The sequence below is a fragment of the Podarcis filfolensis genome (assembly GCF_964270895.1).
Source record: "Podarcis filfolensis genome assembly, chromosome: 2".
Classification (NCBI taxonomy): Eukaryota; Metazoa; Chordata; class Lepidosauria; order Squamata; family Lacertidae; genus Podarcis; species Podarcis filfolensis.
The window spans coordinates 94,031,784-94,050,247 of record NC_139605.1 but is presented as its reverse complement, the minus strand read 5'-3'; the positions used below and the strand labels follow the sequence as shown (position 1 = coordinate 94,050,247).

The following is an 18,464-nucleotide window of genomic DNA, read 5'->3' as shown; positions in this document are numbered from 1 at the left end:
CCCCGCACTTAGGGCAGGGCTTCTCTACTTTCTCTGGGCACCACCTTGAGAGCAAGAGTGGTTAACATGGCTGTCCCTGAGCCACATGTGGATCCAGATGAGTGGGAAACGTGTTTGGAGAGAGGGTTGAACATGTTGACCAGTCATTCTCTCTCTCTCTCTCTCTCTCCCTCTCCCTCCCTCTCTCTCTCTCTCTCTCTCTCTCTCTCTCTCTCTCACACACACACACACACACACACTAGACCAATCAGATACAGGTGGCCACCATTTTGTGTGTGTCTGATTGATGCACAACAGCTGACACGTGCACTGCTTTTGGCCCCAGAAGAGGGCGGAATGAGCTTACGCACAACTGCTGATGCGCACAATAACCTGGAACACAACCCACGCACAAATGGGGAGTTCCCCGTATTGTCAAATAATCGTCAAGTGTGTTTTTAAAAGACCTTTAACTTTGAGAATGAAATCCACCAAAGCTTTAAAAATAAACAAGTACAGCCAGGGAATCTCTAGGTGAGACCTGGAGAGACTCTTGTTTGAAACCCTGGAGAAACCCAGTCACTGTAAATACTTCTAAGCTAGGTAGACCAATGGTCCTGCTTGATAGAAGGCATCTTCCTATGTCCTAATGAAGTGGTCAATTGACCAGTCAGTTATAATGTTTTCCTGGTCAACTGATGAACCCTTAGAGCAGGCATGGCCAGACTTGGCCCTCCAGCTGTTTTGGGACTACAGTTTCCATCATCCCTGACCACTGGTCCTGTATGCTAGGGATGATGGGAGTTGTAGTCCCAAAACAGCTGGAGGGCCAAGTTTGTCCATGCTTGCCTTAGAGTGACCATGAGCACTGGGAAATAGTTTCATTCTAAGCTTGGAGCTCAACATAACTCTGAGCCCAAGCAAGCCCAAAGAAGAAATCCTTTCCTAGCGTGGGACTGGGTTTGCTCCCTTGTTTTTATTGCAACGCTATCAGTGTTCTTCCAACTTAGTCTTGTGGCTTCTCTCCTATCCCAAAATTTCTCTCTTGAGTAATTCAGTCTGGATTTTTTACATCATCAGATAAGGGCTCTTCCAGCAGAGCATGGATTTTTTTTTATGAAATAGAGCTTTTTTGGTTTATCAAAGGGTGGGCCACTTATTTGGTGTGGGTGTGGGGGTCTAGAAGTGCAACATAGAGCCAAGTCAATCAATCAGTCTTGGAACAGCAACATGCATTTCCCCCTTTGCTGGCCAGCTTGCTTATGGCAAGGGGTCTCTGCCTGCGTTCTGTGCAATGTGGAGCCTCCCTCACTTCTGGCTTAGTCTTTACCTTGACAGCTGCTCTCCATGTAGCATGGCGCTTTAGGACTTCGGTTTCCTCTTGGGGTGCATTTACCTGGCCATGCACACTCTTCCCACGCTGCCTGAAACTGACGCAACCAAGAGACCAGTGTGCACTCAGTGATGGGTGAAAGGCAGCGGTCCCAAACATTGCGGCAGTGTCTCTTGCATTAACATCAGCAGTGCTTTTGTCTCCTCTGCAGTGAAGAGTGAGCATTGAGGATTTGCCCAATAGCCATTGGGATTTGTGGTTCTACTGAATCAAGGCACTTAGGAATGACTAGTTTTCTACATTTCATTCACCCTTAAAACAACAACCACAATGCAAATTATAGTCACAGAGTCTGTTTCACAATCTGCAGCGAAGATCCTAACTTGCACTTTCTGAGCCCCTAGCCCTTATTAAATGCTGACTTTTTGCTTTCAAGACCCATGTGAGTTTACCTTGGGCATTGGTTTAAAGAACTCTTTGCATCTGATGGCCTCTATAAGTACCTTTTTTTGGTGATTATGAATCCCATCAGTTCTCTTTGTTGGAGCTTTTACATGATGCTGCCAGCAGTGTTTAGTCCTTGGCGTTGCAGAAGCTCACCTGAAGCCTACAGATCTGGCATATTTGTTGACCTGCAAGGTTACTTGTCCATGTGTGATTTGTGAGGATGTTTAGTGCCACCCACAATGTGAAACATCTGATAACTTTATGTGCTGCCACTGCTTTAGACTTCCCACAGAGGATGTAGTCTTCTTACCTGAGAATATGGTGTTAGTTGCTTGTGGAGCCTTTGAGTGGGATTCATTTAATGAGCCCCATCAGTAGAAGCCCTGCACAATAACTTCTGCTTGAGCAATGGGGCTTTCCTTCCTTCCCCCCCCACCCCCCGAAATTGGCTCAGGGAAGCAAGAAAACCCCTGGAACAGCACACAGGGGGAGGAGAAGGGGGAATCATTCCACCTGGCAAGCTAAAATGCTTGCCCAGATGTTGCATGAGTGGTATTCAATGCTAGCCCTACTCAGAGTAGACCCATTACCGTTAATGGGCCTGACTAACATAGGTTTGTTAATTTTAAAGGTTTTACTCTGAGTAGTTGACTTAGTTGAACATAATCCTTTATCTTTGTTAGCAAGGAGCCCAAGTGTAATGTTGGGCAAGTGTGGGCATCATGTCATGAAGCTGGTGCTGAGTAGCATCTGTGATTACAGGGAGAAGGATATAAATCCCTTTCTGCCATGATAGGATTTCTGTGGGTGGAATCTCACAGCCGCTTACCATGAACCAGTTGCCAAAACCCTTGAAGCCAGGAGGCAAATGTGGCACATGGATTCCCTGTGCTGCCTACTATGGGTTTTTGTGTGTGCATAAGGGTGTGTGTGCAACACCCTGTTTCAGTTTTGGAACAAGTTATCCCTCCTCCTCAGAACATGCTGTGTTGCTTTTTGGTGCCAAGCCCATTATCTGCAAGGAGCCACACAGGAATTGTTAGTAAAACACCCTTGCCTTCTGTACTCAGGGTTGCTGCTTCCTTGCGAGCAAATTTACTGTGCAACTTAAAATGGCAGGCTGCAGAACATCCCACTGCATGGATCTGTTCCCACAAGATGTGTGTTATTTGCAGCCTTCATCTTAATGTCTGCTTAAGCCTTGCTAGGAAGTGAACCTCTCTTCAGCTTCCCAGTAACGGTACCCAGAAATGGAGCACTCATTGAAGGAACCTGCCTTGAGGAGAACTTCTGGAGCAAACATACCAGTTGAGTGGTGCCTTGTGGTGTGCAGTTCTCCCACCATTACAAGCTCTGCTGTTGTAAGGGATAGATACTGAGTTTGGGGGGAAGTCCTTAATAGACTGCCTTGCCTTGCTTCTTGTGGCGAATGCCAGAGGATAACTGGCTCTTGTGGCCTTAAATTAGCTTTCCCAACCTGGTGCCATCCAGATCATTTGGACTAGAACTCCCATCAGCCCCAGCCAACATCTGAGTGGGGAAAGCTGCTGGAAATTTACAGGATAACTTGTGGGGTGCCATCTTATCCTTGCTCCCAGTCTGTGATGTGAGTTTAACTGCCTTGACTCCACTGAGTCTTATGGTGTCAAGGCAATAATTTCTTATGAGGGACCAGAGGAAGAGCAGGGAGAGAGACTTAGGGTGTCAAGTCAAGCTTCCATTACCCTGCAGGCACCTGATGATGTAACAGGGAGAGTAATCCTAAGGGTTAAATTTCTTGCGCACACATGCAGGAAACTGATGGTATCTGGAATTTCTCGTAACCCCAGCCACTGCCTTTAGTACACACGAGGTCGCCTGGGATTGGACACTTGGCATTCATGAGTCCTGTTCTATAGTTTCACTGCCTTAGGGCAGGAGAGTTCCCTACCCTCACTTGACTTTGTGTGGATGAGGGGAGAGCATGGAATTTCTGTTGCATGTTTGTTTCCCTTATAAACCTATCAGTGTGTGTGGTGGTTTACAGAGTACAAGAAGACAAGGCCTTTGTCTTAAGGATCCAAGGATCCTACAATTAAAAAAAAAGAGAGAGCGAGGATACAAGAGAAGGGGAGGCAGGGGGTAAACAGGGGAAATAATGTAGAGCTGTACATTTCACTTGCTACAGGTTTAACTGCGGCACACCCACATTAAATATGTTGATTATGGCATTCAAGTTGTGATACAATAAAATGCAATATAAGAAATAAAAGAAGCAATAGAAATGCAGTTAAAAATCATACAGCATCTAGCACAGTGCATCACAATTGTTGCAACAGGCAGAAAAATCATTGTGGTTCACTGAGACCCATGGCAATTTCCATTTGGTTGTTGAGGGTGGAGAGTAGTGCCAGATTACCAAACAGGCAGAGTAAGCCCCAGCCTATGGGCCCTGCGACAACAGATCAAAATAATACTGATTTGATCTTGAAAGATGATTACAAAAACATCTCGGGAGATAATTTGAGAGGGAGCCCCCAATATTTCGACTTCCTAGGGGCCTCCACAGGGTTTAATCTGGCACTGATAGAGAGAAGTTTGGGAACCACTGGACTGCATCACACTGACTGGTGGTGGCTCTCCAGGATTTCAGATAGGAGTCTTTTCCCAGCCTGCCAGAAGATGCCAAGCTTTGAACCTGGGTCCTTTTATATGCAATGCAGTTGTTCTACCACTGAGCCTTATCTTTTCCTTTGGTGTGCTGGTAAAAATACTGTGTTTTCTGTGATGAGCTGCAGGATACAAATGGCTTGCCATGTGCTGAGTTTAAAGGGGCAGCCACAACACTGCTCTGTGGAATTGGCCACATGTTCCTCTTGCTTGTTCTCCATTGTTGCCTGCTGTTGTGGGCTGCCTTGTGGATCTTGCCATGCATCAGTGGAATGACAAAGTGTCATTGACAAGGACACTGGTTCTTGAAGATGCTGTCATATCTTGTTAGCTAAGTTGTATTTATGTAGCCATGATTTGGGGAGTGGGATGAATCAAACCTTGTTTTCAAGGTTTGTGGGGAGGGATGCCCTTGCGTATGCAAGGGGGCAGTGGGGAGAAAAGTGCTTGTTATGAAGAGGCGGGTCTGTGTGTGGTTTTTAAAATTCCCGGATTAGGTTGAAGATATTTCGGATTCCAGTCCAGGGCTTCATGGGAGAAATCAAAGGAACAAAAAAACTTTCGGGGTTCAGAACCTGAATCTGCAACTAGGATTAGGAAAGAGGTTCAAGCAATGCCAGAAGCAGAAGACACAGATACTTGTATGTACCGTAGGTCTGGTGTCACAACAGGGTGGAACTGATCTTGGGAACATAATCTGAATGCATTGCATCTTGGGACAGTTTGCTCTTAGGGCATTTAGGAGGAGAAGAGGCCTTTTGAGAAATTGCTCCACTGAGGTACTCCATACCCATTTGCTGGGGAGTAAGACTTACTGAACTTTGCAGTACTTAACTTCTGAACACACATGCATAGGTTTGTGCTGTTGCTGTGAGCTTAGGATAATGGAGATTTAGCATCTGCTAGAGAAGCTTGTGCTGGGAGAGCCTGAAGGAAGTGCTAGCTTAGATGCACCAAACCAGGCCTTAGAAGAGGTGGCATAAAAGTGAGGGATGTGTCAGAAGGACCCCGGAGCTCTCATACTTTGCTTGAAGAAGCTCCTCTAGAGGAAGGATGGGGAAATGGTGACTCTCCAGATGTTGCTGGACTGCAACTCCCTTTGGACCCCGCCAGTCACACATCATTGCTTCTCCACTGCTGCTCCAGAGAGTTTGGTCTGAAATGGAGGAGAAAATGGAAAAGTGGAACAAATCTAATGGGACTGCCAGTGCTGAATTCTAATGGGGCTTTCTCAAAGTGGAACTCTATTACTAGTGAGTCTGTAGGGTTGGCTTTCTAGCTCACTAAGCTGCAGGAAAGTACTGAATTTGAAAACACATGGGCAAGTATCAAAGTGCATGGAAGTTATTTTCTTGCAATTAGAATCTGAAGAGTTTAGCACAGCATTCTAAATCTTTTGGGGGCATAAACACCACCCCTGAATGCTCCGCCCCAAAATCAATTTGCTGTCGTTCTCTATTTTGAAAAATGTGACTTACAACCTTACTTTGGTGCTATGTTTCCTAGAATGAACAGAATAGGAATTAATATTTGGCAACTTTTCAAACACAGCAACTCCAGGTCAACATGTTGTTGATCTTCTGAATGAATGAGTACATCAGTCAAAGGTATGGAACTACATATCAGAGTCACAAAAGGCTTCTGAAAAGATTAGCAGAAGCTATGCAAAATCACAAGAAAATAAGCATGTGACTATAGCTAAATATAATGAAGTGGCCATGAATGTGAAATTAAAAAACAAACAAACTAAAATGCCACACAGCTGAACCCACATTTACCTGGGATGAAGGGTCTTTCCCCTTAGTTCGCAACCCCCTCTAAAAAGTCAATGCCCCCTCTGAAAATTCACCCCCTATTTCAATCCATATGCTTGCAGACTCTCATAAGCAAGATTAGGACATTAGGGTGTGTCATTTTAGGGGGTGAAACTTAATTTCTGCAAATTTCAGGGGGGGGTGTTCCTTAAAAATATGGTTTTGTGTATGAGGAATTCAAATCTACTATTTTTGTGATCGGGCAACATTTAGCTTGTTAAGTCTACATTGGATGAAGAAGCACATAAACTGCTTTTGGAAAACCAAATAATTTTAATTTTACCTTATTCAAATATTAGGTAATGCTTAATAATAAAAAATATTATATAATAGTATTATTGATATTAATACTATTACTTGGCAATCAATTTAACGATCTCTACGCAATTTTACATGCATTTACTTACCAAGCAGAACTAAATTATATTAATTTAACCAAAATATGTTTTGAATTCCCAAGTCATGTTACAACTTTTTAGCATCTCCACCTGAAACTTGAAAAATTAAACATGTCCTACTAAGACATGGGAGATTGTGAGGATTAAGAAGAAAGGGATGTTGTTGTGGAGGAGCATCTTTTCCTTCAAACAGGCAGTGGATGATGATGGTACACTGCTCCCCTTCTGGCATGGAGAAGAGCAGTTGTGCTGCTGGGCAGTCAGGGCTTTGAAAGAGAACACCTATATTTCATACCACCTGGTATAATTAAGAATGGGAATGATAAAATGCCTGGCTGTGTAGCACATTTAACAAGTCGCTAACTCAAAAGCAGATTGGATGTCTGATCAGAAGAAAACTTGCCCAAAACTTCAGAGAAGGCATCTCTCATTAAGGCAGAATGCAAGGCGAGGAAATAATGTTGTCTGGTATAAAAACACATACTATGAAGGATGAAGCTGGAACAAGTAATGCAGGGGCATCCTTTAAATACAATGAAAATTAAAGCAGATGAAGTTGACGCAACCTTAAATTTACAAAACTTAACAAGAAATAAGTTTAGCTTTAAAAACCTTAATTTATAGGAAACTAAGATCAAATTTCACCATGCCATGGGTAAAAGCTGAATTCTCCAATATTTAAGTCTGTGGTATCAGAAACCTCTGTGTGTGTGTGTGCGCGCGCACGCACCCCCCCCCAAGATTAAACACTTATTCAGCTGCATTAAACTATGAGAGTGTGCATGTTGTGATGCAGGAGTGCTGCCTTTGTTTCTGGCATGCATGACAATGAGAGAAACAATGAATTGCTTCTGAGTGAGGCTCTAAGAATAGCACCTGTGTGGCTGCAACTTTAGTATCTGTTTTAGGGTCCTGAGAAGACGAGAAAGGCAGTAAGGGAAAAAGACACATCTTCCTTAGAGGCTGAACAGCATTTCCTCATTGAGCATGTAATTCTGCCAGAAACTCGTAATATCACACCCAAATATGTGTGTGAACGAACCAGCGTGTCTGATACTCATATTTCCATGTATTTGCTGCTTGCTCCCACTTTGTATGCAAATGTCCTGCACACATGCCCTCCCTGTGCTGCAGCCTGGACAGGCAGGGGTTAATCCCCAGGCCTCGGCAGGTGGGCGGGGTTCCAAAGCTGTCATCCTCCATGGAAGGCAGCACGAGCAGAGGAGCTCAGCTGAGCAGAATGAGAGGAGGCCGAGACACAGCCCCTTCTCCTTGACAGGGCTGGGCTCCCCAGCACATGGGCTACTAGCGCACTGATGGTGTGTCACAGGGCTTACTTTGACAGTGGGCAGAAAGAGCTGGGCGGCAGCCTGGGGTAAGTCTCTCCCTCTCTCACCCTGCGTATTATGTTTGCAAAGGGGAATTCTCTGCTCCTGTTTGGCCCCCTGTCTTGTGTGCTGCTTGGTCCCTCATGGCTGCATTTGGTGCCATGTGCCAGTGCCTTTTCCATGCCGAGCACCATGTGCCTGGCCTTTCTGTCATAGCCATGCCTGGTGCTGCACTCCTTTCTGCCCCATCCACCAGCATGCTGTGCTTCCCCTGCCTGCCCGTTTTCTGGCTCCCCAGCAGATTATTCCAGGCATGGAAGGGAGGGGAAACGCACAGTGTGTTGTTGCTCCTGCCTTCCTTGGGGCCCATGTTTATGCGCGGACTGGATTTTCCCAAAGTGTCTGCAGGAGAGGAGGGAAGAGAGTGCTTTCACCAGGGTGGGAATGTCATGTTTCTACTCCGGGGCTGTTTAAGTCAAGGGCCCCTAACTGAAAGGTGTACAGAAGTGGCTGATATTGGGTGGGGGTAGATGCCACCACCATCCTCCTCCTCATGGGCTGCCATTGCCCTGCTCAGAGAGTAGATAGGCACTAAGAAAGGGGAAAGGCTGCTTAGAGTGGTGGCTGTCAAAGGGGGGCAGTCTATGTTGGCAGCCAGCCAAGTGTGTGAATTGGTGGGTGGGCATTAAGAGCCCAAGGGGCAAAGAGAGTCCCTCTTGTGGGTCAAGCAGCTGGTGGGCCTGGAAAAATGAAGAAATTGGAAGCTCAAGCTGGGGTGAGGAGGGGAGGAAGAGGGGGAGTTGGCCCTGAAAGAGCACACAAATGAGGAGGATAGAAGTAACCCACTAACATCCTTGTCTTAGAATAATGTTAGTGTGATTCTGCTTTCTGTTTCCTGTTTTGACACATCCCCCTGTATATGCTTTGGTAGGGGGTGTAGAGGACAGCACTGTCTCTGGGCGTTGAGTAGGACTCCCATTGGGGCTGACATATAGGGCAGGGGGTTCCTTCAAGCTAGGGTTTCCCGTTCTTGCAGACCAAAGCTCTCTTCAGACTGAGCTCAGATGCATTTGACCCACAGGTGGGGTAGAACAGCACTCTTACTTGCAACCCAGACAACAGCATTGGATGAAAGCAAAGCAGGCCGTTTCATAAAATATATAAAATAAACACAATTCACACTAAAAGCATGTTTTGAGAATTTTGCACCAGTCTTTGCTTGTTTTCCTCTTCTCCATCCCGCTCCCCCTTCCCTTCTTTCCTTTTGCACCATGCATTTTTAGACCGTAAGCCGGATGGCAGGCAGGGACTGTGTTGCTTTTATTGATTTGTAAGTCACTCTGGGAACGTTTCCAGCCGAAGAATGGGTTACAAATGTTTTGAATGAATTGTTAAAAAATGTTTTTCTTTTTGATAGCTTCAGGTGTTGGAGCCCTTATTGCTTGGTCTTCTGGGAAGAGAGTAAGTGGTAGGGGTTAGAGCAGTCAGGGATTGTGCTGATGGGTGATTCTCTGGATAAATCATTGCTCATTGGGGAGTTCTGCCTCTCCAGCTGATTAGAAGTCGTTTACTCCAAGTCGTTTAGTCCATTTTGCTTGGACTAAGCCCAGAGTGCCTTTGCTTATTAGTGTTTCTCTGTACTTATGGAGGCACATAAATAGACACACACCCCAGCCCCTCCTTCAGAACATCTTCTCCTAATTACCAGCCCCACTGTTTATCTGTAGCACTGACTTAGCTGGAGTTGGGACTCAGGTCAATTGACCAGTCAGATACCAGTCAATTGACTGCCTATTATTTGACTGTGGTCAAGCGATATATGAAATAAAGAAGGCCCATGTGAATGTGACAGCTGTTTTATTGCATCTTGATAGCAATAGCAGGTCACTTACACACTTTCTCCTCCCAATTAATCCAAAAGGCCCAGCCTTTTCCATTGACAAAGCCAACTGCTGGCATCTTTGAACAGGGACATACAGAGTTTAGGAGGAAACGTGGAGCCAATAATGCAGAAAGGAGGCATGGGCCAGTGGAGTGTGTGTGGAGGGAGAACACAATGGCATTTGTAGCATTTAACCTCTGTGAGTTTTTGCCTGTTTACAAGGCTGCAATGAAGGCTCTTCTTGCCATCCATCTTGCTAATGCAACCTTTTATGAGAAACCTGTTTCTGTAACCAAAGAGCCAGGGTTTGGATGGCTCCGCTGGAGTCATTGCAGGGTCATGGGCCTAGAATTGCCAACTCGACAGGATATGACATAGGAGGGCCAGTTGCACTTGTGGCAGACTACATGCGCTGTGATTCAGAATGCCTGCGCACCAAAGAGGACCATGGAGGTGCTGGATATCGTTCTGCGGGGTGCACTCAGCTTGTTTACTCCTTGGTCTCTCGGATTTCATGCAGACCAGTTGTCCTCCCTAGAATGTCGCCTGCACTTCCCCCTCTCATGTAGTTATTCAACAATCAGCCTTATCATCTAGTCTGGTGGGGGAGGAGCAAGCTGAAGCCACTGGTTTCAGTCAGTAGAGCATGAAACTCTTAATCTCAGGGTTGTGGGTTTGAGCCCCACATGGGGCAAAAGAGATTCCTTCATTGCAGGGGGTTGGACTAGATAACCCTCGTGGTCCTTTCCAACTCCACAATTCTATGAAAACATTGTGTGGGACGCTACATTTCATTCTCCAGGCAAAGAGGCATTTCTTCCCCAAAGGATAGGTGCTTGGGTGTGGGTGTGTGCACTTTTCCATTCACAAAAGGAAGGGCAGACCTCTGGGAGTGAATTCTGCACATATTTAGGGGCTCCCAGCCTTAGGTGCTGGGTTCTTTTGGAAACAAGATTATGACGAGTACCCAGGAGTAAGGTCCACCAGCACACCCACTGTACTTGCTGTTGGAAAGAGGGGCCCTCTGTGAGATCTTCTGCTTTGTTTTTGTTAAGCTTCTGAGGAGAGCACAGTAGTTTTGGAAATTGGTATATTTCTTTCCACCCCAGTTAGTGCCATTCTTTTAATGCATTACGTAATTACTTAGTTGAATGCTGAATTTCAGCTTTAAGCCTCCCAGAGCTCCTGCTCTGGGCCCACCTGCCCTGCCTGCTGGAAGGGGGGAGGCACTGCCTCTTTAAGAGCTGCCTCCTTTGTATGCTGCGGCTGCAGTATCTTGGCTTTGGGCTCCTGCCCTCGTGTCCAACTGCAAAGCAATGAAAAGGCACTTCCCTTGTTCTGGCTTCTCTGTTCCAGCAGCCACACAATGGAGCCTTGTTGTGTCAAGAACTCTGATCTCTTTGAAATAGCCCTCAAAGCTAGAGCCCGGCTCCCCACCCCGGCTACAGGTCTGTGCTCCCTGTTGAGGACAGGGACCCTGCTGCTCTCCACACACCCTCCATAAGGCAAGGGAGCACCACCACGTTCTGCCCCTGACTGTCTGGGTAGACGTTCCCCACTGGGCAACTGTAGTGGTATGGCCAGGATGGTAGAACCTGCCTTCTGTTCCTCTGTTGACCTCTGGGCTTGGTCCTGCCTCTCCCCATCTCAAAGCAGCTGAATCAGCAATGCTCCCAGCAGGGTCAAACCGAGACACTCCCCCTGCCTGCAGAGACTAGAATGTGATGCCTGGAGCATTGCTTGAATTCCTCCAGCGGTATTTGGGAAATGTCTGTCTCATGCTGCGAGCTGCAGATGTGAGAATCCACTGTATGTTATACCGCACAGATGCAGGACAGAGTTCTGGGGTGCATCATTACCTTCATGTGCTGTGTCCTGCCTCTCTTTCTGGGGTGCTCAACAGGAGTCGTGCCTTTTTGCTAGGAAGCCACAGCCGACGTGGCCTTCTTAAGTGCTTCTATTTTTGTTTGGGCTCACACATGAGAAAGGAGGAGCTGGCCTGTGGTCTGAGGCCTGCAGCTTCAAGTCACCTTTGTGCAGTGCTCTGCATGTATCCTAGCACTGTTTCGGAGGGTTCGTTTGGACAGTGACAAAAACAGAGATGTAGCCTTGAATGACTGCAGTGGGTTTAGTGGGCCATCTCTTGGAAGTATGACATTGCTGTGTATGTATGACGGCAAATTTTGCCCCTGTTGCCTGATGCTTGTGGCAGCACACCTGCATCCTTAATTCACTCTGGAGGATCAAGATTGCTTTAGATCCTTCCTTATGGTGGTGATTGTGGTGCTTAATAGGAGAAGCCTTGGGAAGAATTCAACATAGCATTAAGTGATGTATGCGTCAGTGGAACAAGGTCCCCTGCCGCAATGGGACTTTTCCACCCATTCCTCCCCAAACCTGTTCATGTGTTGTGGGCAGGGGAGAGGGGAGGAAGTCCTATAGGAGAAGATCTTGTTTCACACATGCAACAATTTAATCTTGCCTTTCTTGTCATTGGCAATAAACAGCCCGCTTAAGCTTAAGCCCCCAATAAACAGATGCTTAAGCATCTATTCCTGAATCTTGAGACTGGGTTGTAGGTTGGCAAGATTCAATGTGTGAGAGACATCTGGGCCTTTTTTTAAATGGCTACCTAGAAGGAAGAGTTTCTGGTTTGCACATAATGCTAAGCCATGGTTTGCTTAACAAACCACATGTTAACCAGAGGTTGCCCCACAGAGAATCAAACTAACCATGGCTTGTTACTCTGTAGTCAGTTTTGTTTTCCAGCTGTTCTTGCCTCCTTTCTTTGTAGCTTCATCAGTGTCTAGGGTGGGCTGGCCAAGCAAACCACAGTTAAGGAAGGGTGCTGGGTTCACGTGTAAAACCAAGTCATATTTAAAATAAACCAGGCTTCATAAGCCAATGACAAACCACGGCTTTCCATGTTTCAGATTGTTGCTTCTATTTTGTGAGTCCTGCAGTTGCCTTGACCTTCACAATGACCTTTATTTTTGTATGTTTCTGTGGCTTTCCCTTCCCAGAAATAATGTCTTCCTCTCTGTTGTTCAAAGTAGGATCTAATTGTGTTCAATGGAGCTTTGACAGCTAGTGATCGAACACAGGTCTCTCTAACCTAATATGCAGAAGTCAGTGCAGCAATTCTGTGCTTGGTGATTTTGGAGTGGAGTGGGAAAGAAATGATTTGTGGGAAGTTGATGCTACTCACTATTGGAGCAAAGTAGTTTCTGGCTTGTCTGACTGCTATGTCTGTTACCAAAAGCATTCTGTGTCCAACACTATCCAGTCAGTAGCTTCTGGGAAATGCACAAGCAAGGCATCATGTAATATCCATAGCCTGTTTGCTCCCAGAACCCAACAGATACACACTGTATCTAACAATGGTGGCCCCATTGGCTTGTCATAGCAAATATTGGTTTGCTGTTCCCGCCTCGTATATTGGACTATTTCTCCCCTCCGAAAAACCAGCACCACCATCAACCCATAACGACCAGTGGTCATCACACATATTGTGCTGATGAATGCCATATAGTGGAATCAACAGTGGAATGAAAAAAATGTGTACGCTGGGTCATATGTTGCATACCCCAAGGGTTTATTGCATATTCTGGTTACAGCAAGCAGTTCTGGGTGCAATTGTGACTTCTGCATCAGTCTCCCTGGCCTGCTAGGAGCACATCATATCCTTGTTGAGATCCACCCATTGTAAGCAACTCTCTCTTTGTTTCTTTACCCTGGCAGTGCCCAGCGACCTGACCCCTGAGGAGCGTCAAGAACTTGAGAACATCCGCCGACGCAAGCAGGAGCTGCTGGCAGATATACAGGTATGTGGGGGATAGGGGTGTGGGGTGCAGGAGGGCATGCTGATGGTCCCAGGTTCAGTCTCTGGCATCTGCAGGCAGGGTTACGAAGTTCCCTGCCAGTCAGTGTAGACAATATTGGAATTCGATGGACCAGTGGTTTTGACTGGGTCTAACACGGCTTCCTAAGATGTGTTCAAGTAATTGCTGAATTAATGGGGTTTGTTTGTATGGCACAAGACTGACACAATACTTCCTACCAATTCCCATTACAAAAAACGGGTTGGTGGCTGTTTTGTAGCTTCCAGACTTGGTGCCTCTGTGTGTCCTGGATTTCCCTTCTCCACCTCCTCTCTTTTGGGGCTTAACTGTTTTCAGTGCTGTAACTTCTCCCTGGAAATGTGACACACACACAAAAATAGAATGCCTTTGAGCACATGTAGACTTGCTTTACCTTGATCCTGAGTAGCCACAGTGGAAACTCCCACCCCCCTACTCCCCAACACACACACTTTAGGTTAGCAGCAAGTGGTTCTTTGTGGACACGAAACCCTTGGCATTTCTTTCTTTGGATATTAAGTGCATGGCTATTCCTGCTCCTGTTCCCACAGAGGATTCTGTGCACAGCAGTCCTGAGGCTCTGCACAGCAGGTGTCTTGGGCAAACGTCACTGCAGATCAGCAGCCAGGCACAGTTCTGGCCACCCCAGCAGGGGTTGAGGGGTGAGAAATGGCTGGGGGTGGGGTCTGATTACCCAGTGCAGCTTCCATGTCGAAGGATCAAGTTGGTGGGGAGGGGCATCTCCACCCGCCTCTAGCCTTGACCTGTCAGGTTGATGTACCTTATGGACATGACAAGCTAGAAGGTGGGTTACGGATATAGGATTCTCTGTCAACCAGCCCCACCTCCCAGTCAAACCTGTTCCGTCTTTCTCATATAAGGAAAGATGCTGTAACTAGCCAATATTGGTGCAGACCTTTAAGAAGATGGGAGTGCGCCTTCCAAAGTGATGCCGGGAAAACATCCCCTTCCCTGCGTCCCACTCCTTCCATGCCCTCAGAGGCAGTAAGGCTCATCCTCCCCTTGGCTCTGACATGGGCTGCCTGTTCCTGTGGCAACTTGCTCCCGGGTACTGGGCTTGGCAGGGCTGCTCATCAGTCCTATCAGCAATAAATAAGGCAGTAGGAGAGGCTAATCACTGCCATATGCTGGACACTTCCTAATGAGATTAGCCCAGTAATTGTGTTAGCCCCAGGGGCTTGCTCTTCTTCCTTCCTTCCTAGAGCTCAGCACGCTGGTGCCTCCCACAGATTGGCATCCATAGCCCAGCCTGCCTCTGAGCCAAGACAGGCAGACAGGCAGGCTTCTCTCTGGTCTTCATTTCCCAGGGCAGTGGGTGCCTGCAGCTGGCTTCAGCTGTATCTGATGAGTCTCTGAAGAAGGGAACAGGGTTTCCCCTTACGCAGGAAGGGAGAAGTTCTGTTGTTGAACCCTGCTTCCTGAGTCTCCTTAAGCCTCTACCTTGCAGACTCCTGGATTTTTGTGGAGAAGTCAACTTGGCAAGTCTTTCCTCTGCTCTGTATGCATTACTTCTCCCTCTGCCCAACCCAACTGATCCTCAAACCTAGATTAATGAGCATGGGGAAAGGCATAAGAGGACAGAAAAAGCTGGAGTAATAATTCCAAGGTGTTCTTTTTTTTAAAAAAAGTCCCCCCCCGAGCCCCACTTGATGGTGTGCTCATTCCTCTGCCTTTCTTCTCCTCTGCAGCGTCTGAAAGATGAGATAGCAGAGGTCACTAATGAAATCGAGAACCTGGGCTCTACAGAAGAGAGGTGAGTGGTGCTTCTGCTGGAGGAATGGGGAAGCTGATATTTTGGGGGGCTTTTTCAGAATAGAAATAGGGAGAAATAAAGTAAGCAGAAGCCTGCACAGCAGAGCTGGCATGAATTCTAACATTAATGGATCTTCAGGGTCAAATCGGCCCACTGAAAACAGAAGAGAACCCCTTCTACCAGGAGCGATACTTGAGTGTCAGTCCAGATAACGTTGCACATTTCATGCTGAGGATGAAACAATATCTAAAGGCAAACAAGAGTTTAAACTTGAAGAATAACCCCCAAAGACTTATCGGAGACCCATTCAGATGCCCAGTAAAAATAGATTTGCCTATTTTGCTGACTTCAGTTGTCTGAGGAATGGGATTCCCTTGGTCTGGATTCCATCACACTTGTGTTGAGAATTGACATTTTAATCCTGGCTCTGTTTGCGTAGAGCAGCTTTGCTTACATTTGAGGCCTATATGCTGAGCCTCTGGCCTGTCAAAAAAAAAAAGATCATACTAATCTATTGAGAAGAATGGGGTGACAGTGGTGTGTGTGTGTGTGTTCTGGCTGGCTGGCTGTAATGTTCAGTCTCTTTAAGTAACCATGTGGAACGAAAAGCTCCCAGGCTGTTTTGCCTTGAATATCATCAGGGATCTCTGGCTTGGTCTGTTCCGCTACAGGCTCTAGGTTTTGTCTTGCCCAGAGTCATCCCTCCCACCCCCCAAAAACCCCCTTTTCTAGGACTGGTCTCGCTTCCCCATCTGGCAGCAGGTTCCCTGTCTCAGGCAGTTAACTCTGAACTGAGGCAGATGGAGTCACCAACAGATTAGGCGGCCCAAATTGTCAATGGAAACTGACATGTGACGTCTCTTTCAATCACTCAGTGTGGCTTCCTTTGCCCATCCCTGCGGACGCCAGGCCCTTGTCATGTAGGGCATCCCAGGAGGCCTCCTCCTCCTCTTCCACAGTATATGGTCTAGAGACCGGTCTGCTGGTATGCCAGTTCCCTGCTGTGGGCTCCATTTTAGTGCTGGGAAGACATCCAGTTTCCACCAAAACTTAGCTGGAGTGGCGAGAGGTCTTCATTATTTCGTGGGGTAGAGAATGTATTTCCTTGTGTTTATAAATTTAGGCTTGCCGTTAGTAGGGGAGGGGTTTGTGCATGTGCGATGCACCCTGTCAGATAGGGGGAACGAAAAGTGCCTGATTTCCTAGCCTGCCTCATATCTATGACTAAGATGTAGGCAGGTGGAGCACTGATGAAGTGGCACAGCCCCATGCTGCTCCTTGGTGGGGGTGTCTCTAACCCAAATCTTTTGTGCCTTGTAGGAAAACCATGCAGAGGAACAAGCAGGTGGCGATGGGCAGGAAGAAGTTCAACATGGACCCTAAGAAGGTAATCGACACTTCCTTACTATGGAGCTGGCAACAGGTGTCATCCAGGGACCACCACAAGGTCCCTCATTGCAGGCAAACTGGCTACTGTCATCTGTGGTTACTCTGCTTGTGTGTGTGTCTCACCGTCTGCCTTGCTCTCTTTCCACAACATTATTTGTGTGTCCTGCTCTTCCTGTTCAGGAATTCTTGGGAAGCAAGTGCCCAAGATCTGTTGTTTCCCTGTTCCACCCTAAAGGAGAGCTCTAAGGTGGGGATGATCCTTAGCAGCAAAGCTCACTGGAACGTGCCTTGTAGACTTGGCATGGTGTTGGGATACTTAGGTCTCAGGGTGACTGATCCTGGCTAATGGCTAGAAATGCCCAAACAGGCACATGTGCTCCTAGGGAAGGTGGAGCTAGTTGCGGGCCAGTAAGCTGCTGGTGCAAATCTCACGTCAGCCACAAAACCCATTAAATGGTCTTAGGCAAGCCACTATTTTCTTGACTGCAGGCTCCCTCACCTGCAAATATAGCCTACCTTTAGGGCTATTGTAGGCACTACTAAGAAGGTTTGCATGAGACACAGCTTGACCATGTCAAATCTACTATCTGCACTCTGTGCATTATTGGAGGTGTTTTGGGTTCCTGTACCTGTGTGTCCTGTGCAGGAGCAAATGCAGAGAGACACCCTCTTCTTTCTGTGCTTGCAGGGAATCCAGTTCCTGATAGAGAATGACCTCTTGAAGAACACCCGCGATGACATTGCCCAGTTCCTCTACAAAGGGGAAGGGCTCAACAAGACAGCCATTGGTGACTACTTGGGTGAAAGGTAATGGGAGAAGGGAGCTCTGGGGCTTGGTCTTCCTTTATAGCCACTACCATAATGGACTTTGGTTCCTATCTCTCATGGGCATTCAAGGCATGGGAAAAGAACTTGGGATCCCAAGAGATCTCTTGCCAGTGCTCCATTGTTTCGAGTTTCCCATGTGGACTGGCTGAACCGGAGTTCATAGTCAGGACCTTGTTAGCATCCTTGGCTAATTGGAGGGTTTCTGTGCCCTGAACCAAGCTTTGCTTACCAAGTTGCGGGGGACAGCTGAGGAATGCCAACTGAAATTGTGAATATTTAAACTGTGTGGGACTTCAGGATCGTTCTCGCTGCAGCTGGCCAGTACTGGGTACTTCAGCACTGCATAACACCTAAAGCCTTGATATAACTTGCCTGTGCTCTGAAGCTTCTTGGAAGACTTCTGGTAACTTCTTAAGAATAGACACCAGGCCATCTTAAAGGCCCAGAACGGACAGATTGAAAACTGAATATTTTGCATTCATGCAGAAGGTCCAGTTCCTGGCATCTCCAGGTATAATGATCCAGGATTGGGTAGCAATTAAAATGATGATGGATTGGGTAGCAAGTCACAACAGAGAACCTTCTCTACATGTCTTTCCCTGGAGAAAGACTGCCTGTCAGAATAGACCAATGAAAGGAGTAATAAAATACAATTAAAAACCATACCGTGTCTGGCATGGCACATTGCAACAGCCAGAAAAATCATTAAGCGGTCTGCCCAGACCATCCAGTAGTCCATGCTGGGGTGGGGAAATGTGGGAACCACTGGAACAGACAATATTG

The 18,464-nt window shown here is 46.9% G+C and overlaps 1 protein-coding gene across 4 annotated transcripts in view; it reads left to right on the top strand.

Annotated features, from left to right (window-relative positions):
* Positions 1-18,464, top strand: part of CYTH1 (cytohesin 1) — a 57,767-nt gene that overhangs the window by 24,491 nt on the left and 14,812 nt on the right. For 3 of the 4 annotated variants that reach the window (XM_083598818.1, XM_083598817.1, XM_083598816.1), the window contains exons 2-5: positions 13,572-13,654; positions 15,400-15,464; positions 16,785-16,851; positions 17,542-17,660. In XM_083598818.1, coding sequence (XP_083454944.1) covers positions 13,572-13,654; positions 15,400-15,464; positions 16,785-16,851; positions 17,542-17,660 — 334 coding nt within the window. Of the gene's footprint in view, positions 1-7,810; positions 7,996-13,571; positions 13,655-15,399; positions 15,465-16,784; positions 16,852-17,541; positions 17,661-18,464 lie in introns of those variants that run through there. The other variant, XM_083598819.1, reaches the window with a different exon arrangement.